Raw genomic sequence first — 26,276 nt, forward strand, 5'->3', positions numbered from 1 at the left:
AGGGCAGGGCGGGCGGCGCCATGGCGATCTTCAGCGTCTATGTGGTGAACAAGGCGGGCGGCCTCATCTACCAGCTGGACCACTACGCGCCCCGCGCCGACACCGAGAAGACGTTCAGCTTCCCGCTCGACCTCGTCCTGCGCCCGCACGACGAGCGCGTCGTCGTCGCCTTCGGACAGCGCGACGGCATCCGCGGTGCGGCGGCGGCGGGCGGGGAGGACCGGGCCCGGCCGGGCCGACTGACTGACTGACGCCGCGCTGTCCCCGCAGTGGGCCACGCCGTGCTGGCCATCAACGGCGCCGAGGTCAACGGGCGCTTCACGGCGGACGGGAAGGACGTGCTGGAGTTCCTGGGCAACCCCGCCAACTACCCGGTGTCCATCCGCTTCGGCCGCCACCGCCTCTCCTCCAACGAGAAGCTCATGCTGGCCTCCATGTTCCACTCGTGAGCCGGGGCGGGACGGGAACGGGGCGGGGGTGGCGGGGGTGCGCTGAGGGCCATCTCCCTGCAGGCTCTTCGCCATTGGGTCGCAGCTGTCCCCCGAGGTCGGGAGCTCTGGGATCGAGATGCTGGAGACGGATGCCTTCAAGCTGCACTGCTTCCAGACGCTGACAGGTACCGTCTGGCCCCGGACACCCCGCACCACTCTGCTTTGCTGGGGCTGTCACGGAGCTCGGCCTTCCTCACGCTTCTGTCATTGTGGCTCGAGGGATCAAATTCGTGGTTCTTGCTGACCCGAGGCAGGCGGGGATAGACTCCCTTCTCCGCAAGATCTACGAGATTTACTCTGACTTTGCTCTGAAGAATCCTTTCTACTCCCTGGAGATGCCAATCAGGTAAGGAAAAGCCCACTTTTAGTAACGCAGCCGCAACTGCTTCTCAATTTCTACCTGTGCAGTAGCAAATGCTGACAGCCCTTAAGCTAAGTAGCAAAGCAGCCCCAGAGGTTGAGGGAAGGGGGGGAAGACCCAGCATGCTGCTGCAGGGATGGGACACTGACCTGTGCATTTTCCAGCGCTGCTCTGCTGGGGGAGTGGGAGGTGCTCTTCCTTGGTACAGTCCCTGCTGTCCTAACGTAACCCTGGAGCCCACGCAGGGCCTACTTAATGGCCAAGCCTGACAGCAGTCAGGTTGCTGTCTTGTGACCTACGGAATCTCTCCTTGAAGGATGCACAGCCAAAGGATGTGGAGATCCTGTCTTGGTTAGCCTGTTCTGTAGGTAAAGTCATCCCCTTCCACTTTTCTGACTGTTTCAGATGCGAGTTGTTTGATCAGAACTTGAAACTTGCTCTGGAGGTGGCAGAGAAAGCGGGACCCTTCGGACCTGGATCGTAGAGAAAGCCTCGCCTGTTGCACGGACTCCTTTCTCCAAAGAGCAGGACCTCTCTCTTCCCCGGCTGGCCTCTCCCAGAGCTCTCTCCTCCACAGCAGAGACTGCGTATCCCCAAAACATGCTTCATTACCTCCCAAGATACCGTTTTATCCCCTTTGTTGTGAAATTTACCTTAGACGGACTCATTACTACTGTTTACATTGGGCCACAGAGGCTTGTTCTGCTGTTGCAGCTCCACTGGCCTTGAGTGAAGAAAAACAAGCTAAGGTGCGGGTCCGTGGCCTTACCGCAATTGATTGTTTTCTGTCGTTTCATAATTGTACATATGTATGTTTCCTGTATAGCTCTAGCTTACAGTTTTGCAGAGGGTTTCTGTGTAGAAGTAATAAACGTTCCTTAAAGAGGTGGATAGCTGTTTGTTTTCTCTCAGCAGCAGGGTCAATTTGCGCCGGTAGCACCTCAAGAGGATAAGCAGGTTTGGGTAGTTCTGCTTGCACCGTTCTCCATAAGTCAACCAGAGCCCTTGTGACCGTGCTCCGTTTTTATTTCACAGATAGCAGAAGATCATATAATTAAGTACAAAATGTAATTCACTTCCATTGTTTTAATTAAGGCTGGCTACCTACTCCTGCAACCAAGCTGTTCAGCAAAGTACCTGCGTGCAGGTTCTTCACGAGTTGAACTTGCCTCTTCCAGGACTTTAAAGCAGTAAATCCTTTTGGGGAAAACCAAGAATATTCAACAAAATCCCAGTTAAAAACCTGAGTCTACTTATGGCAAAGAGTGCTGGGCCTGGCGGTGCAAGGCTGCTGGCTGTCAGCGGCGGCTGTGCTAAGGCCGACTCTCGGAGGTCGCCCAAGCCCCTGCCCACAGCTGTGAGAGATGCAGCTCTTGACCGAAAACATCCTAGACTACGCACCTTGTACTGAAAAAATACAAGCCAATGCTAGAGATACAGGTTTCCGCGAAACCCAGCTGCAGAAGTTGCGGGCCGGCAGTAGCTGCTGTCGCAATACCTACTGCTGGGTCAATTTTCCTGGCTGATTTGCAGAGTGCTCGCTACAAGCTGACTGGGCAGCAGCTGCCTCCCTTGCAAATCATTAACACTACACAGAAATCGCACCGGGCAGGATCGGTTCAACAGAAGGAGCTTCTCTAAACGGTCTCCCCTGAAGTGCTAAGAATTTCTTGGACACGAGCCTAATTCTTCCAAGTGCTGCAGAGAGCCCTCCCACAGCACCGCATCGATGTTCTGCTTGTCCAGAGCAAACCACCACCCTCGCTCCTAACAGCTAATCCTGGGTAAAGCTAAAGCCACGCTGCTCTTAAGTCAGCCGTGAGGCTGAACTGTAATAATCGTCATTCGCTGCTCTGTCACCGTTCCAGGGCTGAGAGCACGCAGGGAGCTCACGCCTAAGTAAACCGAGACAGCTGCGCTTACAGCAGCTGGACGGGACGAACGAACGTGGCGAAGGCTTGCTTCAGCACCCCTGAACAACAAGGCTGAATTGACAGTTAATGGCCGAGACGAACAGTACAGGCAAAGCTAAACGTGACAGCACCTGAAGCCAGCCATTTTTTGAGTACTTTTAGTGGAGAAGCTCAGGCTGCGAAGCCTGCTTGCTTCACCAGCAGTGCTGTGAGAAGGAGGTAAAATCATTGCAAATGTAAACTAGCTGAATTATCACATCTCGAGGGAAAAAGTGATCGGAAGCGGGAACCCTGTGCCCTCCAGGCACGTGACAGTGGACGAGAAATTGAGACATTTTTATCTAGGTTGCAGCAATAGGTAAACTCACTCCTAGGCCAGTTAAACAAAATACGAGCATCATTCATGTCGGCGTGGGAGCATCCTTTTCACCAAGCAGCTCATCCTCAGTCAGCCTTCCTGGGAATCCGGCCCATCTTGGTGCGGATGTTCCGCAGTAAGAAGAAAGCCACCGTGCTACTGGTACAGGTGATTTCGGCTACCCAGAAGGCTGTGGCCCAGCTGTAGTGCTTGGCAATGGTACTGAAAGGTAGTCCGGCCAGAAACCCCCCAACTGTAAGGAAAAACAAACAGAAAACTAGCAACGCTTGAGTGTCTCTGTTTTATCTGCCAATACTTGTTTTTGCACGTATAAAAATTCCTCAGGCCTGGTTTGAACTTAAAGCACAAGGCAAAAACCTGTCAGGTACAGCAGGAAGCATCCCTGAGGCTTCCAGCTCTATTATCTCTGCTTCTTAGGTGACTTCCCGTGATCAGTAACTTGGCACCCAGGGGCCAGACCACGCTTCATCAAGAACACACACGGGTTCTGTTTGGTTTTTGGGGAAACGGGCATTACTCACCGTTGGCCATGAGGGCCACTATGGCGTGGGAGGTGCCGCACAGGTTGGCAGGGGCACTTTCATTGGCTATAACCCCAAACAGGGCGATCGGCCCATACGAGGAGAACCCAAACACAGCTCCCAGAGTCAGGATCCACAGCTGTCAAAAGAAGTTAAGATCAGAAACAGGCTCTGTGCATCTTACCACTGTCAATCAGCAGCTGCTGACAAATCTCAGAGCCTATGCACGGTACGAGGGGGTTTTGACATTTTCGGGCTCACACCAGCTCCCTGGCCTGCAAGCCTGTGACAGTCCCCGCATACACACAGCCCAGCTGCACCTCCACCACACCGTCTTGTTGGCCAGCACGAGCTCTCCTCTCTCCTACAGTTCTGCCCCCTACACCGTGCACACACAGTATGCGCTGTTTTGCAAGAGAGAACCAGAACATTGAAGAGAGATGGGCAATGAGCCCGTGAAATCACAGGAGAGCTGTGAATCGAGTCGCTTTTAAAAATGATCCTGGAGAGACCAAGTAAAAGCTGTTCTCATTGTAGATGCAAGTGACTGATCAGAGCATCTTTATTTGCCAGCAGCCACTCTCTGATAACCTCTACGTCACTGAACAAACACAGAAACAAAACCAAAAAAACCCAACAGTCAGAACTTCAGTGTTAGCTTACGCTCTAAGAAAACTACCTGGCTCAGAATTTATCAGTCACCTGTGAAAGGACAAAAAAGGATAAGTAACTTGACCATCTCAAGATTACAGCATGCTTTTTGAACTATAAACACCATTTCAAGATGCCCAGAAGGAAGTAAGTGCCATCTCATTTTCCAGATGGGAAACAGAAACAAAGAGTTAGGAAAACACTTGCCAAAGTGAAGCAGGAAGGCATCTGCAGGAACAGAATCATTCCTCCTGACCTCGCTCACAAGACCCCTTAACTGGATACATTTTACCTGACAAACAAACGTCCTCAGAACCTTCTATGTAAGAACTTAAAAAGTTTATATTCAGACTTTTAAAGTCAGTTAGTGTAATCAAATGATTACAAGAAAAGGTTTCTTTTACAAAACTTACAGTAATCTTCTCAATGCCCTGGTTCTAAGTTCTGGAGTGCTAACCAACCTCCCAGGACAGGAAAAAGGCAGATCAGCGAAAGCAGAAACAGGCAGAGGGAGAAAAAAATGCAAGGCAGAAACCTCATGTTCTTTTAGGCCTGTAAGATCAGCTAGAGGTTGCAAGGCTACAGTCCAGAAGTGATTTTCCTGAAGAAGAAAAAAAGGAAAGGAGAAAAGACGTTTCATTTATTTAGCAACCATTAGGGCAGATGCGAGTCATGTCTACACTATAGCCGGTAACGCAAGCTACCCAAGCCGACTTAGGCAGCAGAAGCAGTCCAAACCAGACTAAGTTGGCCTGCTTCTCTGTAGCGCAGACAAAGAAAATGCAAACTTACAGTTCTTGGGAAGGGTGAAGAAAAGAGTCACGCTCCCTCTCATCAAGCTCCTCACCATTAAAGGGCTATCCCTACAACTTATGGCCTGCTGCTCGTGCATGGATTACCTTGGGAGAATCGCCTGTGACTGTGACGCGGAAGAGAAACATGGACACACACATCCCGGCCATCATGGAAAGCAGCAGCGCATGCCGAGGATTCCCGTAGCTTGACAGACCCACCTGTAACACAGGAAGGGAAACTGAGGGTTGGAAACTGGAAGGACTCCTTCCATTTTATACTTGTAGTAACTAACGCCGTCCACACAGCCCAGTCAGAAATATGGATGGCGCATCAAAAGCACACCTTTTAGCAAGACTTCTTGGTCTGCTTTAAGGCCTGCCCGCAGTCAAACTGTGCTAAACAAGAAGCTCTTAGTGATGAATGATACTTTGGTTATCAACTGCGCCCTGTTTCCACCCTGAATTTGGCTTCAGATCCCACCACTGGATTTTAGTGCGGGGTTTTTTTCAGCCGGAAGGCAACTGTTAACAACCAGATCTCTTTCAACACGGAAATCTGGAGAGCACAGTAAAGCCAACAAATCAAACAGATCAAACATCTTAAACCTGACAGGCGTATCTCAATCCCTAACATCGGCATACATATTTCCCAACACCTTCTAGGGTGTTCAGCAGTTGTCCTCATGCACACAGCAGGACTGGGTACAGGCCTGTTTCTCAGTTGTACCACGCAGTGGCAACACCACCCTGACTGAGCACCTTCGTTAAGCTGTTGAGATGGGTCGTGTCCCTCCCAACCCACCTCCGCATGAAGGGAAAGAGATGGGTTAACAAATCAGATGGGTCTGATTTTCAAAAGTCCCATTTCAAAGCAGGGTAGTTTAGACACAGACCTGCATCCGAAAGAAGAGCTTGGGAAGACAGAAGAAAGAAACGTGGTACTGAGAATGGCTGTTTTCTAGCGTGAGGCAGCCGCTCCCTACCTCTGCATTCTGAGTATCCTGAATCTCCAGAGCAACATCAACAAGGGGAGCATTCTGCTCCACTACCAGTGCAGGTATCGGGGCGGGGGGGGATCATCTTTAAGCACTCATGAAGGAAGCCAAAAACAAATGTAAAAATTCTGAAGCAGCTCAAATTGACGCTGTGTCAACTGCCCAGCACAGCTGAGGGTCCAGATTACTTACTCTTGCTACCGCTCTGTCAGAAAGGTATCCAGCAGCAATGCTTCCTACCAGACCCCCAATCTCCAAGGCACTCATGTAGGAACTACCTAGAACGTAGGTGAAGCAAAGAACAGGCCATCAGGTTCGGTCACAACAGCAAAGCTGCTGCATGCTTTAGACCAAGCTCAACTGCTGTCAGCTCACCGTGAGCTCAGAGCAGCTCTTCTGGACAAGACCCTCCAGCTCATCCTTGTACAGGAATGCCCGTCTGCCAGTCCCAGGAGGGCCCTGGCGCAAGACAGCACTGGGGCACTCGGCGCATGCAGTAACTTCATCAGTGAGTTATTTCAATAACTACATGTATCTAAACGGACAGGTAGGAGGTAAGCAAACAAGTCCCTCAGATGGAGGTGCCTGCATCCTTTTGCTGTACCCAGTCGAGCTCTCTGCCACACCTCCCAAATTGCAGCCACAAAGCTTAAAAATGCAGCTTTGCATCTTACCCACAAGCATGGATTGTCCCCTCTCCTGGATCAGGAAGAGCTGTCCCCAGTCGGTACAGCATGTTTTGACTCCAAAAACGACCAGGTAGCCTGTTGAGAGCACCCAGAGGTACGGCGAGAGCAGCAGCTCTGTCAAAGTGCTATTTTCGCTGGAGGAACCTGCAAGGAAGATCAGGAGGAACGTTACTACTGCTTGAGCACAGCTACTGAACCACACCGACTCAGTGGCACTACAGACACATCCGCAAGCAGGATTCATGCATAAGGACATACTTACAGAGGGAGATATTCATAGCTACTGGTAGTGAATGGCTTTACCTCCCCCTCGTTCTGGGTTTGCTGTGATTTCAGAATCTTTTCTGTCAATTTATTCCACATTCATTAAAGATTTCAAAAGAATAATCAAAACACTACTCCCAGTAATTTTCTGTATTGCGGTTGCCAATAAACCCTTCACAAAGGTTGTTAGAAAAATGATCTGCTTCTCCAGACTTTGCGCTAGTGCTTTTAAGCTCTGCCTATGAAAGCCACTACACAGACCCAAAGAAAGATGCTGACTTTCAGGTGCTACCTTTATTTTTGCATCAGTCACCCAAGAGCGCCTACAAACCTACCCTCCCCAGAAAACACTCTGGGGAAGCAATATTGGTTTGGTACACAAAGAGCTCAAGTCTAGCAGCACAGGCATCGCAGGACAGCGTGGAAGGTAGGCTGAGTTTCCACTGGCCTTTAAAATCCTACAGCAAACCTCTGTTGCAATTCCCCTCTACCTGTTCTGCTTTCAGAGAAGCACCATACTCAGTGGTCTGAACAAACATTTACTAACTAGATGTCCTAGGTTAGGACAGAAAACACTGAGCAGAGTCCACCGCAAGCCAGGGGTCAAGAGAACCCACGGCGGGGTGAGGGGAGAACTGCCTGTCCTCTGGTAACATGGAGGAGAGGAAGGTCAGGCTTAAGGAAGCATTCCCCGCTGTTGCGTTGTTTCTCTCTCTCCAGTACCCCCCAGGAGACTCGGCTCACAGTCTAAGCAAATAAAGCCCCAAGAAAACGAGGGCACTGTTAGTACGAAGACATTAGACAGACGGGGAGATGAAACAGCCAGCCGCGAGCGTCTCAGCGATGCACACACGGTCACTGGCAGGCCAAGGAACAGAACTGATTGGCGGGCAGGCTCTTCCTCTGCTCTGCTGCACTTTGCTGTGACAGTCTCAGAAGCCTGTACACCAGCACCTTCCTGCAAGATTACACTGGGGATTGGTTTATACGATTTATAACTTCAACAGAAGTTGTTGCTGCTCAACAGTTACCAGAATAAGGCTGCTGAAAACAACCCCTTACACACATCCCGCCGAGCAGTGATTTCGGGAAGTGGGAAGGATGGAGGTCTCAGTACACTGAGCGCCGACACATTTGCACCAGAACACAGACAGAAGGCACCGCACCTTCTCCCGCGCCTGCCCGCTTACAGTGAAGTCTCGTGCTCACCTTTCTTCCCTTTCTTGGCTCCTTGTTCAATGTTGGGTAGCCCAACATCCGACGGCTCGTTTTTAATCAGGACAAGGCAAACAAAAGAGACAACCACGCAGATGAAGCCAGAGAAGGACAAAGTCATGCGCCAATCGTAGTTCAGAGACATGAGAGCAGCGACAATGGGGCCTAAGCCTCCAGCCAAGTTCATGCTTGTAGACAGGATTGCCCACCAAGTCCCAAACTGGGAAGGCTCAAACCACTGTGCAACAACAAGAAAAACGGCATGAGGTCTGAGAAAGAGAGTGATGCTGCACCTAAAAATCCTCAACTGAGGCCCATGCTGTGGGTTCGCGGCAATTCAGACCGAGATCTACAAAAGCAGGTAAAGGCAGTGCCTACTCTTTGCTACCTTAGTCACGCAGGGAACTCCAAACGTTACGCAAGTGTCAGCTACAGGAGCTTGACAGGTGCTCATACCACGAGCCAGCTCAGAGTTATTTCCATTTACAGACGATGAAACTGAGACGTGGGCCAGGAGAGGCAAATTTAAGAGCACACGGGTCTGCGTACTCACTTGCTAGGAACAGCGTCCCCCTGGAAAGGTCTGCTGGCACAGGACCGTGAACAGGTACACAGAGAGTCACAGGGTAACTTTAGGACTCGCTGTTGCATTAAGTATCAGCCACGATCGGCTCTGCATTGCAACGTACACTCAGAGCCAGAACCGCTTGGGTGGTGGTTGTCAGCAGCAAAATGTCCGAGTGCTACATTCCCAAACGCCTTCAGAAAATGCTATGTGTATTGTTTCCGTTATTCGGGAACTTCCTTTCCGTGCACACAACCATCCCGGACGGTCCTTTTCTTGCCAGCTAGATGAGGCTAGATGCCTCACAGAAGGGCAAGGCAGTTGTTCATCTCCCCTCGTCCTGCAAGTACGTGCATTCCTGGATTTTACACCTTTCAAGAGAGGTTAGCACACAGCTGACCTCCTTTCCTTCTGCCCTAAGGTAGAAATCAATCTGTTCCATTTAGATTGTCACAAAACCCAAATACACACAGCTTAGGGGCTCGACTCACGCTGTTCCTCCGTACATTACCCAGTTTTCTACCTGAGCAGCCTGCAATTTGCAATTCCTGAGTTCCGTGGGCGTGCAGATGGAATTCTGCTCATCGCTCCTTGCCCAGCAGCAAAACTCCGCCACGGCAAAGAGATGAGCAGACCTCTGTCTGCACGCTGAAAATACTGGATTCCGACAAATGATGTCTCTTACAGTGGAGAAGGTCTGCTACCAGGAGATGTTACTTATCAAACTGAGCTAGAATTGAGGCGCATAAATGCAAGGGCTGAGCAACTTTTTGAATCTTTGCTAGAAGCAGCAGAACCTTGTGCACGGAAGCTTGCTCTGCAGGCAGAAGAAAGCACAGCTAGTGGTTTCGACCTCCTTGGTTTGAAGGAGGCAGGAATAGGTGCAGGTTCCTTTGAATTCAGAGCAAGCATTCCTGCAACGTGGTCTGCACAGACCTGCTGCCAGGAGAGCTTAGAGGAAGAGAAGTGAGAAGTTTCCCCCTCGCCTTTTCCACCAAACCACTTACTTTTCTCAGTATCTTCCCGCAGGGCGGCCAGCCCAGTCCCTGGGCCAAGCCATTGAGGAACCAGAGCCCAGCAAAGGCCGTGACGGTGGAGCTCCAGGAGAAGACCACGTTGACCAAGCCCACCATCAGGAGGCCGGACGAGAAGAGCCAGCGGGCGCTCATTTGGTCGGAGAGGACGCCGCTGACAAACTTGCTGATGGCATACGCTGCGGACTGGCTGCTGGTGATGAGACCTGCGGCGGGGCAGAGCCCGAGACGCGCCTCAGCCGGGCGGCACGGCGACCTGCTCACCCGTTAAAGCCAGCACCGAGCAGGCAGGGCAGCGGGGGGCCCGGGGGGGGGCCCGGGGACCGGCACTCACCCAGCTCGTCCTTCCCCAGCGGCACCTCGGCCATGACGGCGGGCATGACGAACGAGAAGGTTTTGCGGTTGAAGTAGTACAGCGTGTACCCGACGAACATGGCCGCGAAGATCACGGCCCGGTACCGCCCGTACCCGCCGGCCGCCATTCCGCCGCGCTCCTCCGCGGCTAGGCGGGGACGCGACGGGACGGGACGGGACAGGCGAGGCGGCCGACGGCCCGGCCCCGCGGGCCCGGCGGACGGCGACGCCGGGGACGGCGCAGGCGGAGGCGGAGGGACCGGCGAGCGCCACCGGCTCGCGCCACCGGCTCCTGCCGCAGCCCCGGCCCTCGCCGCCCCGCGCGGAAGACCCGCCCCGCCCCGCCCCGCCCATTGGGCGCCGGGCCCCGCCCCGCGGCCCCCCCCCCCCGCGGCCCCCCGCCCCCGTTCCGTCCCCGCGCACGTACCCCGGCGGCAGCAACAAACGGAACCGTTTGTAAGAGACTGTCAAGGAAGTGTCATTTTTATTTTTGGTTGAAGAGGCCAAAATGGAGAACAACATCAGGTGCACATTCACAGGTGTCCGCGTGAGTCGATCAGAGACTCCACTCATGTATCGCAGCAGGAGTGGGGAGGCCACAGCCACGGACATGGAGGTTCACGATGAAGCCAGTCCGAGTACACAAGATGCAGGGGAAGGAGGATAGTTACGATTAACGGTGCCAGTTCTGGTTTTGCCTAACCCTGTGCCTCCTCTGTGGTCCGTTACCAGTGGTTGTTCTGACTACAAGATGCACTAACACGTTTCTTCTTCCAGCCTCCTTAGCATTCAGTATTGCTATTTCCCAGCTCTTTATTTTGTAGTAAACTATAAACAGAATCTTTTTGTCACGGTTTTCAGACTCTGCTACAGAGCACGGATAGAGATGGTCCTAACAACAGTCTGTGGAAAACAGACACTTTCTTATCTCGAAGCACGGGCCATCCGCCTCCCCGATTCTGTTCCACCGTCCCATGAATCCAAATGAGAATACACCTCCCATCAGCTGAAATCACGCAATTTCTTTACACGAGGGCCTCATACGCAAAGACAACACCATCTCAGCTACATATGCTTCTGCATATGAACATGCATATGTTCATCTTCACTAGAGGAGGTGTGGCACAGAGTTTACGTTCCAAGTTACTTCCTAAAGCTTCAGATGTTTCTTTACTGCTTTCTCTCCACAGAAAAGTCACTTTGGTGACTTCGGTACTGAAACTGAGACAATTCTGGGTGGGCACACTGCCACCTTTAAACACATAAGAAAAACAAAAACCCAATTCACTAAGTTAGTAGCGGCAAAATCCCCAGAAAGAAAAAAAAAAATTTACATCTCTATCCCATTTTGTTGTCAGGCTGTTCACTGTGTTCCATTTACATCATGACTAACCAGGCCCATTATAAAAACAAGAAAGTAACCATGAAATAAATAGATGTTGACACTAGTGGGATTTCAGGGGTGTTATAACTCATCGTTTTTCCTGCTTTCTCCTCCAGCTTCTGTCTTCTCCTCTTTTTTGGACCCTGTGTAATGAAGTAAACTCAGTTACACACCGTAACAATTTTCACAGTATACAAAGCAGTGCTGAAAGTCCCTGACATTCATTAAGTATTCCACCAAACTCTCAGTCTATGGTACAGAAGTCAGGGGAATGCTTTGAGGACTGATACTCAGCTCCAAAGAGCCGGAGACACTACTGCCCTCCAGCTGTTGAACATTGCTGTCCTCACAACAGGACTGGTCAAATAAACACACACCTGCACATCAGCTCTTTAACAAAGACGGGCTTACAGCTACGGGACCGGCTATAAACTGCAGCGACCAATGCATAAAGCAGCTGCCGAGGCAGGAGGCAGTGGTACGTTGTAACTTCACACGGAACAATGAAAACGTAGGAACAGCGAGGAACCAAAATTTGTGTCTTTGCAGAATTAACAATTGCTTCGCAATCGGGGGTTCTACCATCTTACTACCTCCTACAGCTAAAAAGATGGAAAGAAGCACACAGACAGCTTGCACTTGTAGCTACCAAGTTCCAGACCGTTAGTTAAACATTTACCCACCAGAGTCCGATCCAGGCTCATCATCTGTTGCTACTTTCTCAGCTGTCGGAGGTTCCTTGGCTGGACCGATATCCTCAGGTTTGCCTATGTTTAAAGCAGAAAGAAACAGCGCAAAAGTTAAGGAAGAATACACAGGAGCTTAGGTGACTAGTGGTGAGGTTTACAAACGAGCCAGCTGTGGTGCCTCAGCAGGACTGTAGTAATTCACTCTCACAGTGGATCTCTATAACACTCAGAGAAGCATCACAGAACTGCTCCTTCTTTCTCACTGCCTCTGTCTGCCAGGCTTTATGTCCCTAGAAGCCCTGGAGATTCACTGGTTGCACAGGCAAGTCACCTTTGCAGCTGTGACTATAAGCAGGATCTCTTACTCAGGCCAGAGGAACCAGCAGGGAACTCTGCTGACAAACAGCAGTCTAGATTTAAAAGGACCAGAGCACTCGGAACCTGAGGATCTTAAAAAGTTCAGAAAACTGCAAGTCTTAGTGTCCCAAGAGATTTTTTTTTTCCTGGGGTCCATCTAAGCCACAAACCTCTCTCATCAACAGCTTAATCTGTTCCTTGATATAGGACACAACCTTGAACACTTGCTCTGGACACCCAGAACAGAATTGATGGCTTATCTTTCTTATATGGCAGCCAGCCAACCAGACAGATACTGACTAACCATCCTAGGAAGTTTATAAATACTTTCTGTTCCTTCACAGAAAAAAACCAAACAAACAAGTAGTGCGGGGGAGGGGGGAAGGACACTGCCATACCTAGATTTTCCCAGCTGTCTTTGAAAACTAAGAGGAGGATCATTTGATCCCACAGTTAACTATCATCTTCGCTTATTTAGCTCCCTGTCACTCAAGGCAGAGAGATATGAGTATGTTACACATGGTAATTATATACACGCTCCCCACCTGCTCCTTACCTTCTTGTTTCCCCTCCGTGGGAGGGATAGTGTTCTCGGTCTCAGAGGTTGCTGTAGCATTCTTGCCTGAATCGGTTTTTGTGGTGTTCTTCTCCTTTTTGGGTTTGGGTTTTGCAAACTTGGCCTTATTCAGAAGATACTGCACTTCCCTGTCCAGGCCTGCTATCTTGAGCTCTATATCTTTGGACAGCAGGATGGGTTTCTCAGTAGGAGAGAGCTTGTTCTGTTCAGCCAGTGTCTCGTTTTTCCAAATCTGTGGGATGGGAGGGAAGAGGTGCTTTTCGGATGCTTTTTGGTTCCAGGAACCACCGTACATCACACTATCTCAAAGTCACCACTCCTGTGCCTTCTAACTTACTCAGGATAACGCTGCTCCCTGCTACATTTCCACCAGCTTCTTAGCTACCCAGACACAGGACAAAACGAAGAAACGCAACCCTCAAAAAGCCAGTGCCTGCTTTTGGAAACTGCAGCCAGATTACTGGGCTACACCACCCCTCCTGGAGACAACTGTCCACACGCAACACAAGAACCGTTATCCCCCCAAAGCAGTCTGGGGTCAAGCTGGGCATTAGAAAACACTAAAACACAGAAGAGGTTTGCTGGTGGCACAGAAACAAGACGTGCACGCTCTATTCCATGACCCCGAGTGAAAGTACACGACCCGTTACTTCAGACGGGAAACACAACCCAAACTGCCCCCCCACCCCCCCCAATCATTCGATCCTTTATTACCGTTGTTTCATTGATGGCTTTCTCCAGTGTACTCAGTTCCACTTCTGTGAATATCTGATCAGACTCTGGAATCATTCGGGCTCCCCTTAAAGATAAGAAGAAAGTTGATTTCTGTTAAACCAAACAGACTGTACCTTGGCAACTCAGTGTTTACAGCTCCAGTAATCACAATAACAGCTAGCCACTGCACATGCCAGCCAATTAGGACATTTTACATTCATGTCTCTTGCACTTGCAGGAAACAGAGTCCTAAATCAATCTCTGGATGCTAAGAATGGAATACAGAGCCAGCAAATGCAGCTATCACGAGATTAGAAAAACAGGGAAGATAGAAAAAGCTGAGGCCATAGGACCAAGATGGAAAAATCTGCTTGCAAGTGGTGCGTACAGCGTTGGACACTTCCTGTCCCCCCAGTTTAAAGAGAGCCTGCATGCTTCTGTTAATGGCTTCTGCAAAACTGAGCACTAGTAAGCAGGGTTTTGATCGTCTTTTCTCAAGAAGCGCTAGTGACTTTCAGACCACGTTCCATCCGGTCACGTTCTGTTGGCATCTCTTACATTATGAGCTGCACGACTCTCCTTCCCAACAGCTTGCTCTTACTTGAGAAAGATGGTTGAGTGGTTGAGCAGACTTTCCAGGGCAGCCAGGCGTTCTGGCCACTTTCTCCTTTCCTCGACACGGAAGAAGAGGTTCCTACAAAGCTTTTTCAGTTCTGAAAGCTTGTCTTTCAGCTCCTGCAAATGGGGGAGAGGGGAAAGAAGACAATCAGTTTGCCCGCTGTCTAACATTGTAAACCTCAGAAGTTAAAACTGCAGGTTTTGTCATTCTCTCTATCCAATATACTATTTCAATACAGTAAAAAGGGCCACGTGACTAAGCTTTATGTGGAATCAACAGGTTACTGCTGAAGCTGTTGAAGACGCACCCATGGCTGGAAGAACTTCATATTTCGTTTGGTGCATAACGCACTGAGGAAGCAAGAGACTTTCAAGAACCAGATTACAAAGGATCAAGATGGATCAATACTCTGTCAGCCCGTGCGGTCGTTTCCATGTCAGTCATAGCAGACTGGTGTCCTGACTACACGCAGCGATACCTTAGTTGCAGCTGCGTAGCCCTCCTCCTCCATCCAACTGGAAGCCTCGCTAAGCTTTCTGGAAATTTCTTCTCTCTGCTCCTCTGTTGAGACAAACTGGTACTCCTCTTGGTAAAGCTTGTCCTGAAAAGAACAAAGCAAGGGCTCCCGTCAAATACCACTGAGCGTGGAAGCATAAAACAACCAGGTCACCCACTTGCAACTGGGCTGGACTGTGAACTCCTGGGGTGCTGCCTGCGCTAGCCAGGAGATTCTCATGCAACCCTCCCAAATCTGAGCTCCTGCTCCTAGCATTACCAGGAGCATGATGGCAATATACGAGGTATATAGACACACGTGCACACCAGGCATATGATGGTAAAGCTCCAACCACCGTAATTTCACATGCACTTAACATTAGTTGCCTCTTCTGCACAACGGTTCTTGAGAAGCTGTAGCTTCTTTACAGCCCGAGTACAATTGTTCCAAAACACACAGGTAAGTGCACGTAAGGGATACTGGAAACCCAAAGTGTAACGTGTTAGACACGCTGAAGGAAAGCATTCATTTTGTATCGAGGAAACCTCCCAAGTCCACACGGGCTTGGGAAGCCTAATGGTAGCAGAAAAAGTGACTGAAAGACGAAGGCTGGGCTCTTCAAATCAGCTTCCCCCAGCTCAAACAAGTCCCCTGCATTCAGATCAGCCAAGCTGCGCAAGGCATTTCTACCTGCTCTCCAGGAATTCTCATTTCTTTACATCCCTCTCTTACCTGGGTCTCAAAGATGAATGACTCCAAGCTGTTGGCAGATTTTTCTCTTTCCTGTTTCTCTAGGTCTCTGACTGTCAAGTCTTGGAGCCTAACACGCGAAGAGAACAGAAATCAAAGGTAGTAAGTGCCTTTAGATGAGCACCACTTTGTATACATCAGCTTCTGAGGATAGCAGCACTACGTGAGCTATCACCGTTCCAAAGCAATTCACTTCCTTTATCTAGAGCTTTAACCCAGGAGAGCCGTTTCAAACATACTTTTTCATCGAGCTCTTCAGTTCATCCTCCAGCAGGTCAGGCACATCGTTTACATCCAGTTCCATGGTGATCTCATGGACGAGCTTCTGCTTCTTGGGTGCTTTGATCTTCTTCTCTTCCTCCGTTTTGGTAACTGTGCTGTCACTGGAACTTTTGGACGGTTCTTCCTCTTTCGCAGTTTCTCTGTTTTCTTTGGGATCCTGTAACAGATAAAGTACATTCTCAGGTAGGGGAACAGTTTGACAGATTTTGCACCTTTTTTCCAAGGCAGGGCACTAACAGGGAAAGAAGAATTCCACTGAGGAAATTCCAATTCTCAGACACCGAAATCGCTGCCCCATTCCTTCAATCTGATGCTCACCTGAGATTCTAATTTCTCGCCTTCTTCCTTTTTCTGTGACTCTGCTTTTGGAGGGGCAGTTTCTGCCTGACCTGGAGACTGCTGTTTCTCTTCTCCCTGCTCTTCACCAGCATCTTCTGCACTGCTTTTCTGGTCTTGTTTCTCCCCTTGCTCTTCTTTACCTGTTTCTGCTAGGCTCTCTTCTTCTTCCTGGTCGTCGCAGGCAAGTAAAGGGGAAACCAAAACAGCGTTTTTAATGTAGAAATTCCATGCAAATGTTTCACAGAACAGATAATTCTCTGCAAAAAAGGTACGTATGAAAAACAGCACTCACAGTGACTGCAGCCATTAGCGAGAGACTGTGCTGAGCTAGAATATTTATTGAGAGTCACTTCAGTGCAGGACATGACATTGCGACAAGGAGCTTTTGTCTCACTAGAAGGAAATCTAATCACTACTGCCAGCATAATGGCAGCTGTGCCTATACGGCCTGGGAGAAAGCAAGGAGCCTGCTAGACACCCGCACAGACAACACACAGGCAGAAGCCTATCCATAGAGCTCCAGGACAATTTAGAAACGAGAGACTTCCCCAGAAACAAGTCCTGCAACATTAGTCTACCGCTGCTGGACTTGCCAGCAAAAGATCACAAGTTTCTTTAAATGCACGCCACATGAAACTCAAGAGGAATATAGCACCTTCTGAAAATGCTTAAAATCCTGACACGCTGCCAGACACCTTTAATTCTGCTCACATGAATCGCTGCCTCTTTAGCAGCCATAGCAAGATCCATGGGCTCCCTCCCACTAGCAATCACCCTGGGGCTCACCTGAACCGAGTCTGTGAGGTTCTCTCCAGTCTCTGGCGTAGGGCCACCGCCCCCAAACAGGCTTGAGATGGTGTTTCCAAGTTCTGTCGATGGGAGACACAAAATCCAGAATATTATGTATCCAAAGGAGGAAGAAAGTCATCTTCAGCTGTCAGTTCCTCCCCTCACAACCATAACGATCACCAAGGAGCTCCCTTGGCGGTGTAGGTTAGCTACATACACTCCAGAAACTCATCCTTCCCTGGCCTCACTTTGTGTTTTTGCGTGCACAGACAAGCAGGGCCTCTACCTCTGCTGGAACATGACCTGAAATCTGTAACTCCGACTAAAAAGCTTCAAGGTTCAACCTGTGGCTGCATTAGCCATCCCTGCATCTCCCCTTCACCTCCCAACAGGCAGATTTCCAACTCCTCTTTATAGGGAAGTCTGTGCCCTAAAACCCGAGCAATGCAAAGCACAGATCAGGGCATCACAACCCAGACAACGAGAAGGGAGGCTGCTGCGGGGCTGTGGATGCAGGACTTCCCTTCAGGACAGACCTCCTGAAATTAGCAGCTGTGGCTGAATCAAGAGGAAACAACTCCTGTTTTTCAAGCTGCAATGCATCCCATAGTCAGCTTCGGAGCGTATGACATTTCAGCGCTCCTGGCAGCACCCAGAAGCCACCTGCAAAGGGCTTTTAGGTATTTTGGAGCTGTATACACAATCAGAGGCTACGGCTGATCGTTTAATTTCCACGTCCCAAAACCATGGTGCTTGCTCTGCTCAAGGCAATGATGTGCTTTAGTTACCCCAGGTACTGCAGGTAAAACACGACAGTCAGTACGAATATCAAAGTTCAGCATTTACTTGTCAGTGTTGACTCCTCCTCCAGCTTGTCTTCCACCAAGGTCTCAAACACAGATTCCACCTTGGAGAGGGGAGCACAGAATTAGTTTTAAGCAGGGACCATCAATACCGGAGAGAGGGACGGAACTGGAAAATACATAGGCTGACAAACATCACAACAGGGTGGTGCTTACCCGGTCGAGACTTAGTACTCCACTCTCATCCATGTTGAAGTGAGCTTTGATGCCTTTGGACTCATAGTCTGAGTACTTCTTGAAACTGTCCCCAACTCCCTTCAGCCTCACGGTAGTGAGATTGAGAGAACCAAAAATCCTGACGCCACAAAGACAAAAGCAGAGAGAAAACTTAAGATAACAATACTGCAGAACAGCTAACCAGTTCTCACAGCCACGTTTACAGTGATGGACAACTGCACAAAGCAAGGAACCAGCACGGTTCGGTTTGCTAAAGCGCATACAACTCTGAGAACAGATCTGCAAATACGCGCTGCTGGCCAGTCAGATTCATAGGCCTGCCTGCCAGTAAAATTTTCCAGCTAGGCATATCGCACTGCCATGGAGCTGTCTGCTCAGATGCTTGCCTCAACTCACCGCATGTCATCCTGGTTCAGGAAAGACAGATCTCCATAGTTGACATAGAACTCAAAGTCGTCTGTGTAGCGGTTGAAAGTGATAACTTTGCGCTGTGGATAGGGCGCCATGCGCTGGAACAAAATCCTCTTGTTATGCTTTAAACTCTTGGATTTATCATCCTCCTCAACTTCACGAGTAAACTCCACCTGCATGACAAACAGAAAATATGACTCAGCAACTGCAAACTTCCTCTGTGGCATCTTACGTCAGAGGTTTCCGCAGCATTTGGCTGCTCTACCTCGTGCAAAAGTTGGGGGACAGGCAAGTATTTCTCAACAGATGTTTCTATATGCCTGGCTTCTTGGATACAGCACTTCTACAGTAGGGCCGACTTTCTTCTGCTTTCTTTATTAGATTGGCAGAAAGATCTCCACAACTTCCTTGCTCAAAGGAATCCAACAGGTCACCTGGAACATTTCTCCCAGCACAGCCCCATTTACCCACACCTTGCACAAGAGAAAGCAAGCCAAGGGTTACCTGGATAGGAAACACAGCGGCATCCCGAACAACGAAAGGCTTCACCTTAAAGGCTTTGCTCAGAGCAGCTGCCTGGTAGACGGCACCCATAGCAGCAGCCTCATCGGCATTGATATTCTTGCCAAGTTCTTCTCTACGAAGTGAAAAGCAACAGACGTCAGCTTTGCAGCCGCTGCCATGAACAGCAACTTGTCAATAGGAGACAGACTAGAAGGGGACCTCACATACTCACTTGCCCACAGCTTTCAGCAAAACCTCCTGCACTTTGGGGACCCGTGTGGCACCGCCAACTAGAATCACCTGGTCAATTCCATCCTAGGGATTGGAAACAGTCACCTTGTCTTGAGAAAGCAATTTTGGAAAGCTAAGTTCAGGGCTTCCTTACGCTCCTTCCCCCATCACCACGCACTGACGTGGTGCTCTGAGAATACCCATGCTACGTCCTGCCGGCCCGGTGCGCGTCAGTGCCTGATAGATCTCAGCCAGGCTGACACAAGCCATGCTGACATGAGGAACCTGGAGCCAGGTCTGGCAAACAGGGACAACATGACCGCTGCTTCAAGTCACCTGAAACGTGGGACTCGATTCAAAATTAGACAGACTACAGTTTCACACCAGAGGAGCCAGTGACTCGGACAGCAAGCTGGACCAGAACAGATGGAAACCCGGACTCTGAGAGGTGACTCAGCATCTTGCATTGACTACCAGAGCCAAAAAATGCTTAGGAGCGTCCCGGCACCCTGGAAAGTGAGCGTTTAACAATGCAGTAAGTCTCTCCAAAAGACTGCACCGCATTTGGTCCAACTGCAGTCCGCAACAGGGCTTCTAAAGGGAGCGCTCAAAGGAGAAGCCTGAACAGCAATAATTCTGTTTCCAGGCACTTTGAAAGAAAGCTCCAGAAGAGGGACCAGAACCAGCATCCGAGACAAAAAAAAGGAAAGATCAGTGTTTCAAACCTCCAGCCCAAGAGTAAAGTTTTTTAACAGAAAGAAACGCCTCCTCCAAGTCCTTTGTTTCTGGTGCATAGCGCAGGGAGCCATGACAGACTCCTGCTTGACACCGCGGCAGGTAACCTCACTGCAGCAGCACCACCGCTCTATTACAATAGCAGGCATCTGCAGCTCTCAGCAGTGCTGATAACACAATCACTGATGCTTTGATCATGACACGACAGCAGCTCCGTACATAGAAACTTCAGCCTTCTTAATGCATTCCTAAACCTACCAGGTTCATCTCTGCACTGCTCAGAGCCTGCTGCACAGGTCCTGGGACTCGCTGGAACAAGTCAGAGCACAAATCCTCAAATTCTTGCCTTGAGACCTTGGCCTTGAAGTCGATGTCATCCAGTAGCCCCTCAATCTGTTCAGAAAAAAAAACAGCCAGAATGAAGTTATTCGTGGAACATTCCCCAAGCAAAACCCTTGCCTGACTTGCCCAGCGTGCAGAAAGTTCCAGCTTTCTTAACGCACCTGGGACCCTACCGCACTCATCCGAACCCTGCCGTTGCTAAGGTGACAAGAGAATGGAATGTGGATATAACAGACAGCTTCTCTCAGTGAAAGTTTATTTACCAAGCTTCACACGACTAGCTCTCACCCAATCCACTCATTTAATCACCGGTGGTACTAAGTGGGCACAAGTTGAGAGGAACCACCAGTGCCCCCACCACCCCTGGAACACCAGGAGCGATGCTCTTCAGCACACCAACGCTGCAGAGGGACAGCGTTCCTACACACCTGTCCTTAACCCGCCCCGCCCTCAGTCCTAAAAAAGCTGGAAACCCTGTGACAGAAGGTCAGACCTGTGCCATGTGGTCAGCGTTCGCGCTCAGGACAGTTTTCAGGCGGTTGGCCTCCTTCAGTAGTTTGGCCATGGCCCGGGGATTCTTTCGGACGTCTTTTGAAGGGTGCTGATCATTAAAGAGTTTCGCCAAATAGTTCCGGAGACGAAGCTCCATCTCTAAACCTCCAAGAGTACGGTCAAACCTGAGCAAAAGAACGAACGGAGATGTAACAACTTAAACCGAACTGAGATACAAACAAACTTCATGTCTTATTTCACAAATGTGCAGAGCAGCAAGCGGTCAAAAGTAGCTGCAGCACTATCGGCTGTGATTGACTGTGAAAGAACAACGGTTGTTCCAAAAATAACACATTATAATGAAACAAAGAAAAGAAAGATTCACCACCACAACAGCCTTTGAGCAGGAAACTTCATTACATTTATGGTAAAGGCCTTATTGTCAAGCACGTCAAACAGCTGAGAAGCCAAAGGATAACCATCTCAGGTATTTTCTTGGAAACAGCAGTATAAACGTTTTGGAGTTAAAATTGCCGGGCTGGCGATTCACAGCACCCCCCCTCCTTATTTGGCAAACGCACTGCATTTTCATTCCTCTCTGGAAGGATATTCTGCTTTTTCAAACTGACAGGCTCTACATCTGTGAGATTATAGGAAATGGAATTACGCTAACGTGGCTTGAGGCTATAAAAAAAAGCAAGCCTGAAGCAAATTAAGTATACTGGTTGCCTCCTGGGCTCCTGGAAGTTCTCAGTTACCTTCTGCATAAGACAGCGACACGAGAATTATTACCAACTGGAGCCTTCTCGCTCCAAACATTTCCCACTCTGCCATCCAAATTACTGTGCTGAAGCCTCACCGCAAAATTCCACATTTAGAAGAGACTGTGAAACAAATGGTTTCTTTCCTGAGACCTGTGGGGTTTGTGCAACTCATGTTGAATTCTTACCCAATGCCCTGGATCTGCAATTGAGGTTGGGTTCCCGAGTCCTTAGTTTTCACTGTCTGATACGTAACAATAGTACAAACGGTGCTTCCTGCTCCCATGTCGTAAAACATGATATTCTGAAAAGAGAAGCTGGGACGGTGAAGCAGAAACACCTGGATATCCCCCATGAATAAGGAAAGAACCCACTGCTGTCCGAGCTTGATACAGGCCAAGACTATCCGCTCCCTAGCCTGGCTTTATACTGTAATGACAGGACTCGTACTTTGATCAAACACAGGAGATGTTCCAGGTCACGCTTGACACAAGCGGACAAGAAAACTTTTTCCATCCGTTTCATAGATCAGAAAACAAAGCTTTGCTCTTTAAAAGTTTCTTCAACCTCAGGAAAATCAAGTATTTCAGAGTGGGTATTCCAATACCTTAGGAAATGGCTAATGTTATTCCCCCATGGTTGATGGGCAAGGAGCAAACACAGGTTTACAAAATGGGAACTCCCAGCCACCTGCCCTCACTCCAGAAGCTTTCGGGCTTCACCATGTATTCACATAGGGTTTCACCTCTTCCTCTTGTTGATGAACACATGAAAACAGAGGAGACTGGTTGACTAGCAGAGTCCACTTCCTCACAGTTAAGTCCTTTTGATTTTACCTGCAGCACTTTCTCCCCCACATGCAGGCACTTGCACGGGACTCTCCGCATCTCCCAACTCCACCTACCTGTGCGGTGGCATTGATGTCTTTCCTCCTAAAAACTCCATAGTTCAACGCTACAGCAGTGTTGTCGTTTATCAGCTGCAGCACCTTCAAGTCGGCCATGCGTGCGGCGTGCAGAACTGCTCTCCTCTCCGCCTGGTTGAAGTAGGCAGGAACAGTGATCACCGCGTCCTTGATGGGCTGCTCTGAAAGAGTTGCAGGGAACATGTTTTTTCCATCAGTGTAGCCACGTGCCAAGACTCATTATAACGGGGTGACGGTAGCAAAGCCAGAGAATCCGAGGTAGAGACTCATCCAGAATGCAATCCTGAAGCAGCATCAGCAGCCAGGATCATTAGGGATGAATCCTATCTGCGTCCTGTTGAAACCAAGCAGGCTTTACAGATGCTCGCAAAGCCACGTGTCTACTGACCTCTCTTTCACATGTTAGGATACTCTCAAATGCTCTGGGATGCCTCAGATTTCAACAAATATTATCTTTATGGAGACCTACTTTATCACTGGATTATGTTCACTCTCCAGAGTAAAAAAGTCTTTGGACTGGCTTTAGCATTACTAACCAAACAACACACAGCCTCCTAGTAACGATGCAAGTCAAACATGTCAACGAAATTCACCCAATTTTCATTACTGTGGTATTTCACTAGCAACACAGCATGGAAAATGCATGACAGTCTCTTATCCGTTAGCAAGTTTCACAACAGAGGGCAGTTTTTGCTCTTTAATTGTAGTTCAGCTCCAGCAGCAAGTCTCCATCCAGACCGGTTACAACACAGACTTCAACAGAGCCACTTCCCTCTTCCCCTGCAGTTACCCACCAACGCGCCTCCGCTCTAGTCACACACACGAGTGAGACAACACTTCACTCTTTCTCCAGAGATTGCCAGTAAGGCTTCTTCACTACAAGGTTGGGTGGGATCTGGGGTGCCTGCCCCCAAAAATAGGATTAACACCCCAAACTCACATCATATTAGAAACTAATGACGACCTGATAGCTGCTAAGTCTTGCTTACAGCCTACGGCTGAAGAGACCCAATGTCCTGTTTCTAAAAATCCACGGGTTTTCAACCACCTTCGGTCTCTACTCAAATCCTATAATATACAAACACACACACAGGTACTGTAAGAAACAGCTAAATCCTTCCAACCTGCAAATTCCTCAGCCAGACCACGTGAATAGTTCAGGACCATCCCCAGCACCTCCTCTGGAGAATACTGTATCGTTCTACAAGAAACAGACAGGAAAGAAAATTACAGCAACAACAGAGTCAGCTGTAGAAGCCTGGCAGCCGAAGTCCCACCCACAAGGAACACAGACGCAATCACTTACTGGGATAGCTTGAAGATAACGGTCTGCCTTTTCTCATCCTTCACCAGTTCATGCTCTGGGAATCGGGACCGGTACAGCGCCACGTGGGGGTTATCGACATGCTTACCCAGCAGATCCTGAAAGTATCTGAATGCCACTTTGGGGCTCCTTATGGACTGCAGAAAGAAAAAGCACATCACCCAGCTGCGTCTCTTCGGCTTTGCTCTTGTCAGACAAACCTCTCCCAAGCTATGTGGTGAACAGCTCTTGTTATGGGAGTTAGGAGCACAAGACCGGTACGCAAAGAGCCAGTGCAGAAAGCCAGTAACACACCAAGGAGATGAGAAATACAGGACAAGAAATAAAACTTCCTAGCTCAGACATTTATCACGAAGGACCCAGCAGTAGGAACATATATTCTGTGTACAGGAACTGCAGCTGGTGAGACGAGTAGCAAGAACACTTACCATTCCTAGCGCGCTATCGCCGAAGAGACGCTCGTTCTCCTTCAAAGAAACAGCCACGGGTGTTTTCCTTCGTGACTCCCTGTGTAGAAAGAGAAGAATAAACCAGTCAAAACAGGTGAACATTCAATACAGAGTCCCTAGAGAGGAAGGGCATTGTTTCCATTTCAGAAAGACTAAGGGAAGGTGCTCAGATACCACCTACGGAGAGGAAGGCCAGCCGCCGTTCATCTGAAGGGCTGCAATAGCAGCGCCTCCCTTCAGAGCTTTCATACCTCCTGATGTTCCTCAAGACACTGGCAAATAACGTGCTTTACCGAAACACGGGCAGACATCTTTTAAATTCACAGTCAAAGCTGTGGTGGGCAGATTGTTCTTTTTCCCATAACACAAGCGAACTTAACGAGAGGTGACTCATTTCTGCTCCAACTCATGCATTAGCACACCACGGTAAGTACTGCACTACGATAACTACGAAATGGCTTAAAGTTGTCCACTAAGCTCAGGGCACACTACCCACTTCCAAATGCCTCATAACACATTATCAATTCTCTAACGTAAGGCTACAACAAAACGACTTGCCACGAAGAAGAAAGGTTCACAAGTAGCCTTCTGGAACGTGCTGCTTTGTACTTAGACAAGACTTGCTTTATTCTTGCTTTCCTCCACCAGCGAGCAAAGCGAGACAGTTCCCTCATTCTATCAACGACTGCCAAGTTCAGGGAGCTGGGTGAAAAATCCATTTATCTCTCAGTCTAGACTCCCAGAAAATGAGGATGTTCCTGACCGTACATCCTCTCCCAACTGCAGGTTTTTCATTCAGCCCGTCTTGGGGACGGGCTGCAGCCACAGCAGCCAAGTGAAAGGAGAGCTTTATTTGTTTCACAAACGAGTACAGGTTCTGAACAGCTGCAGCAAAACAAGCCCACCTCTGGGTTCCCTTATGGAGAGCTGAGAATCAGGCTTCTTAACTGGATAGGCAAGAACATGATACTACGCCCTTCCACATTTGAACAACAGCACGTCCTCAATCACGCAGGCTTTGGGTTCCTTGCTTAAGAGGCCCCCAGAGCGCAACCAAGCGCCCCTCGGGTAAGGTCGAGGCCTGAACCGCTGCCCTGCTGCCCCGAACGATGCTCAAGAGCTGCTCGCCGGCGGCAGGAAGCAAGTTGGGGAACCCTGAATTAGAGGATGGGCACCTTCCCCTCACCACAGAGGAACAGCGTTAATTGAACCCTCGTTACCCCGAGTCACTGCCTCCTCACGGCATTTGCGACGACGTCTCAAGGCCCAGTAGAACAGGCAGAAGCCCCCCGTGTCACGTCTTCGACACCAGCACGGGAACAGGCTGGAGGAACGGCTGCTTACTTGTTTAAGACGATCTCCATCGGCACCCCGGGTTTCACGATGGCGATCTTCATCGATTCGCTGCCCACGTCCACCGACATCACCGCCGCAGCCTCTGTGCCACGCGAGGAAATAAAAAGCCTTCAGTAAGAACCTACGCTGCAGGAGACCAAACTCGTTCCCGGTACCGAGCGGCCTGGGACGGGCCGGGTCGTTCGGAGGGAACCGCGGCGGGACGGTACCGAAGCACCGAGGGGCAGCCGGCGGCTCCGAGAGAGGAGGGCTGCGCCGGCCGCTCACCGCCCCACGCCTTGCCCGAGAGCCGCCGGCAAGCCGGCCCTCGGTCGGCCTCGCACCGCGAGCACCCCGGCCCCGGCGGGAAACGGCCCGGGAGCCCCGCCGCCGCCGGCGGGCACGACGTACCTGCGCCGGGCAGGCGGCAGGAGAAGAGCAGCCAGGCCAGCGCCCAGCAGGGCACCCGCGCCATCCTCGCCGCCCTCCCGGCCCGGCCCGCCGG

General features: G+C 49.9%; 3 protein-coding genes across 4 annotated transcripts; 1 reads left to right on the plus strand and 2 right to left on the minus strand.

Moving 5' to 3' along the window:
* The first annotated feature begins 5 nt into the window (after positions 1–5).
* On the plus strand, positions 6–1,741 carry TRAPPC4 (trafficking protein particle complex subunit 4). The gene is made up of 5 exons (XM_076358551.1): positions 6–195; positions 271–445; positions 513–616; positions 711–837; positions 1,258–1,741. Exons 1-5 carry the CDS (start codon positions 21–23, stop codon positions 1,334–1,336), a joined length of 660 nt encoding a protein of 219 aa, XP_076214666.1. The 5' UTR covers positions 6–20; the 3' UTR covers positions 1,337–1,741.
* Positions 1,742–1,857: 116 nt separating this feature from the next.
* SLC37A4 (solute carrier family 37 member 4) lies at positions 1,858–10,433 on the minus strand. 2 transcript variants are annotated; one of them, XM_076358547.1, is made up of 9 exons: positions 10,207–10,433; positions 9,846–10,078; positions 8,268–8,511; positions 6,780–6,938; positions 6,298–6,383; positions 5,216–5,329; positions 4,852–4,917; positions 3,666–3,804; positions 1,858–3,376 (listed from the first exon to the last, which is right to left on the minus strand). In XM_076358547.1, exons 1-9 carry the CDS (start codon positions 10,352–10,354, stop codon positions 3,210–3,212), a joined length of 1,356 nt encoding a protein of 451 aa, XP_076214662.1. In that variant the 5' UTR covers positions 10,355–10,433; the 3' UTR covers positions 1,858–3,209. The 2 variants fall into 2 exon arrangements, with proteins under 2 accessions (XP_076214662.1, XP_076214663.1); XM_076358548.1 differs by lacking the exon at positions 4,852–4,917 and having other exon boundaries at positions 10,207–10,431.
* A 260-nt stretch (positions 10,434–10,693) lies between these two features.
* HYOU1 (hypoxia up-regulated 1) lies at positions 10,694–26,276 on the minus strand. Its single transcript, XM_076358359.1, has 24 exons — positions 26,183–26,276; positions 25,781–25,874; positions 24,416–24,494; positions 23,970–24,124; positions 23,788–23,864; positions 22,643–22,824; positions 21,927–22,042; positions 20,979–21,162; positions 20,402–20,536; positions 19,410–19,492; positions 19,178–19,310; positions 18,659–18,846; positions 18,242–18,380; positions 18,069–18,129; positions 17,220–17,302; positions 16,413–16,601; positions 16,052–16,251; positions 15,795–15,882; positions 15,045–15,167; positions 14,549–14,682; positions 13,948–14,032; positions 13,213–13,465; positions 12,294–12,377; positions 10,694–11,753 (listed from the first exon to the last, which is right to left on the minus strand). The coding sequence occupies exons 1-24, from the start codon at positions 26,244–26,246 to the stop codon at positions 11,692–11,694; spliced, it is 2,991 nt and encodes a 996-aa protein (XP_076214474.1). The 5' UTR covers positions 26,247–26,276; the 3' UTR covers positions 10,694–11,691.

Source organism: Aptenodytes patagonicus, chromosome 23 (genome assembly GCF_965638725.1).
Source record: "Aptenodytes patagonicus chromosome 23, bAptPat1.pri.cur, whole genome shotgun sequence".
NCBI lineage: Eukaryota > Metazoa > Chordata > Aves > Sphenisciformes > Spheniscidae > Aptenodytes > Aptenodytes patagonicus.

Coding starts and splice junctions, on each gene's coding strand:
- TRAPPC4 (XM_076358551.1), top strand. CDS start 21: ATGGCGATCTTCAGCGTCTATGTGGTGAACAAGGCGGGCGGCCTCATC. Junction 446..512: donor CTGGCCTCCATGTTCCACTC/GTGAGCCGGGGC, acceptor ATCTCCCTGCAG/GCTCTTCGCCATTGGGTCGC. Junction 838..1,257: donor TCCCTGGAGATGCCAATCAG/GTAAGGAAAAGC, acceptor TGACTGTTTCAG/ATGCGAGTTGTTTGATCAGA.
- SLC37A4 (XM_076358547.1), bottom strand. CDS start 10,354: ATGGCGGCCGGCGGGTACGGGCGGTACCGGGCCGTGATCTTCGCGGCC. Junction 5,330..6,297: donor CTGACAGAGCGGTAGCAAGA/GTAAGTAATCTG, acceptor CCTGTGTTACAG/GTGGGTCTGTCAAGCTACGG. Junction 3,805..4,851: donor CAGGCCTAAAAGAACATGAG/GTTTCTGCCTTG, acceptor TTCTTTTGACAG/CTGTGGATCCTGACTCTGGG.
- HYOU1 (XM_076358359.1), bottom strand. CDS start 26,246: ATGGCGCGGGTGCCCTGCTGGGCGCTGGCCTGGCTGCTCTTCTCCTGC. Junction 14,683..15,044: donor GCTACGCAGCTGCAACTAAG/GTATCGCTGCGT, acceptor CCCCATTTGCAG/GAGCTGAAAGACAAGCTTTC. Junction 12,378..13,212: donor CACGGAGGGGAAACAAGAAG/GTAAGGAGCAGG, acceptor CTTTAAACATAG/GCAAACCTGAGGATATCGGT.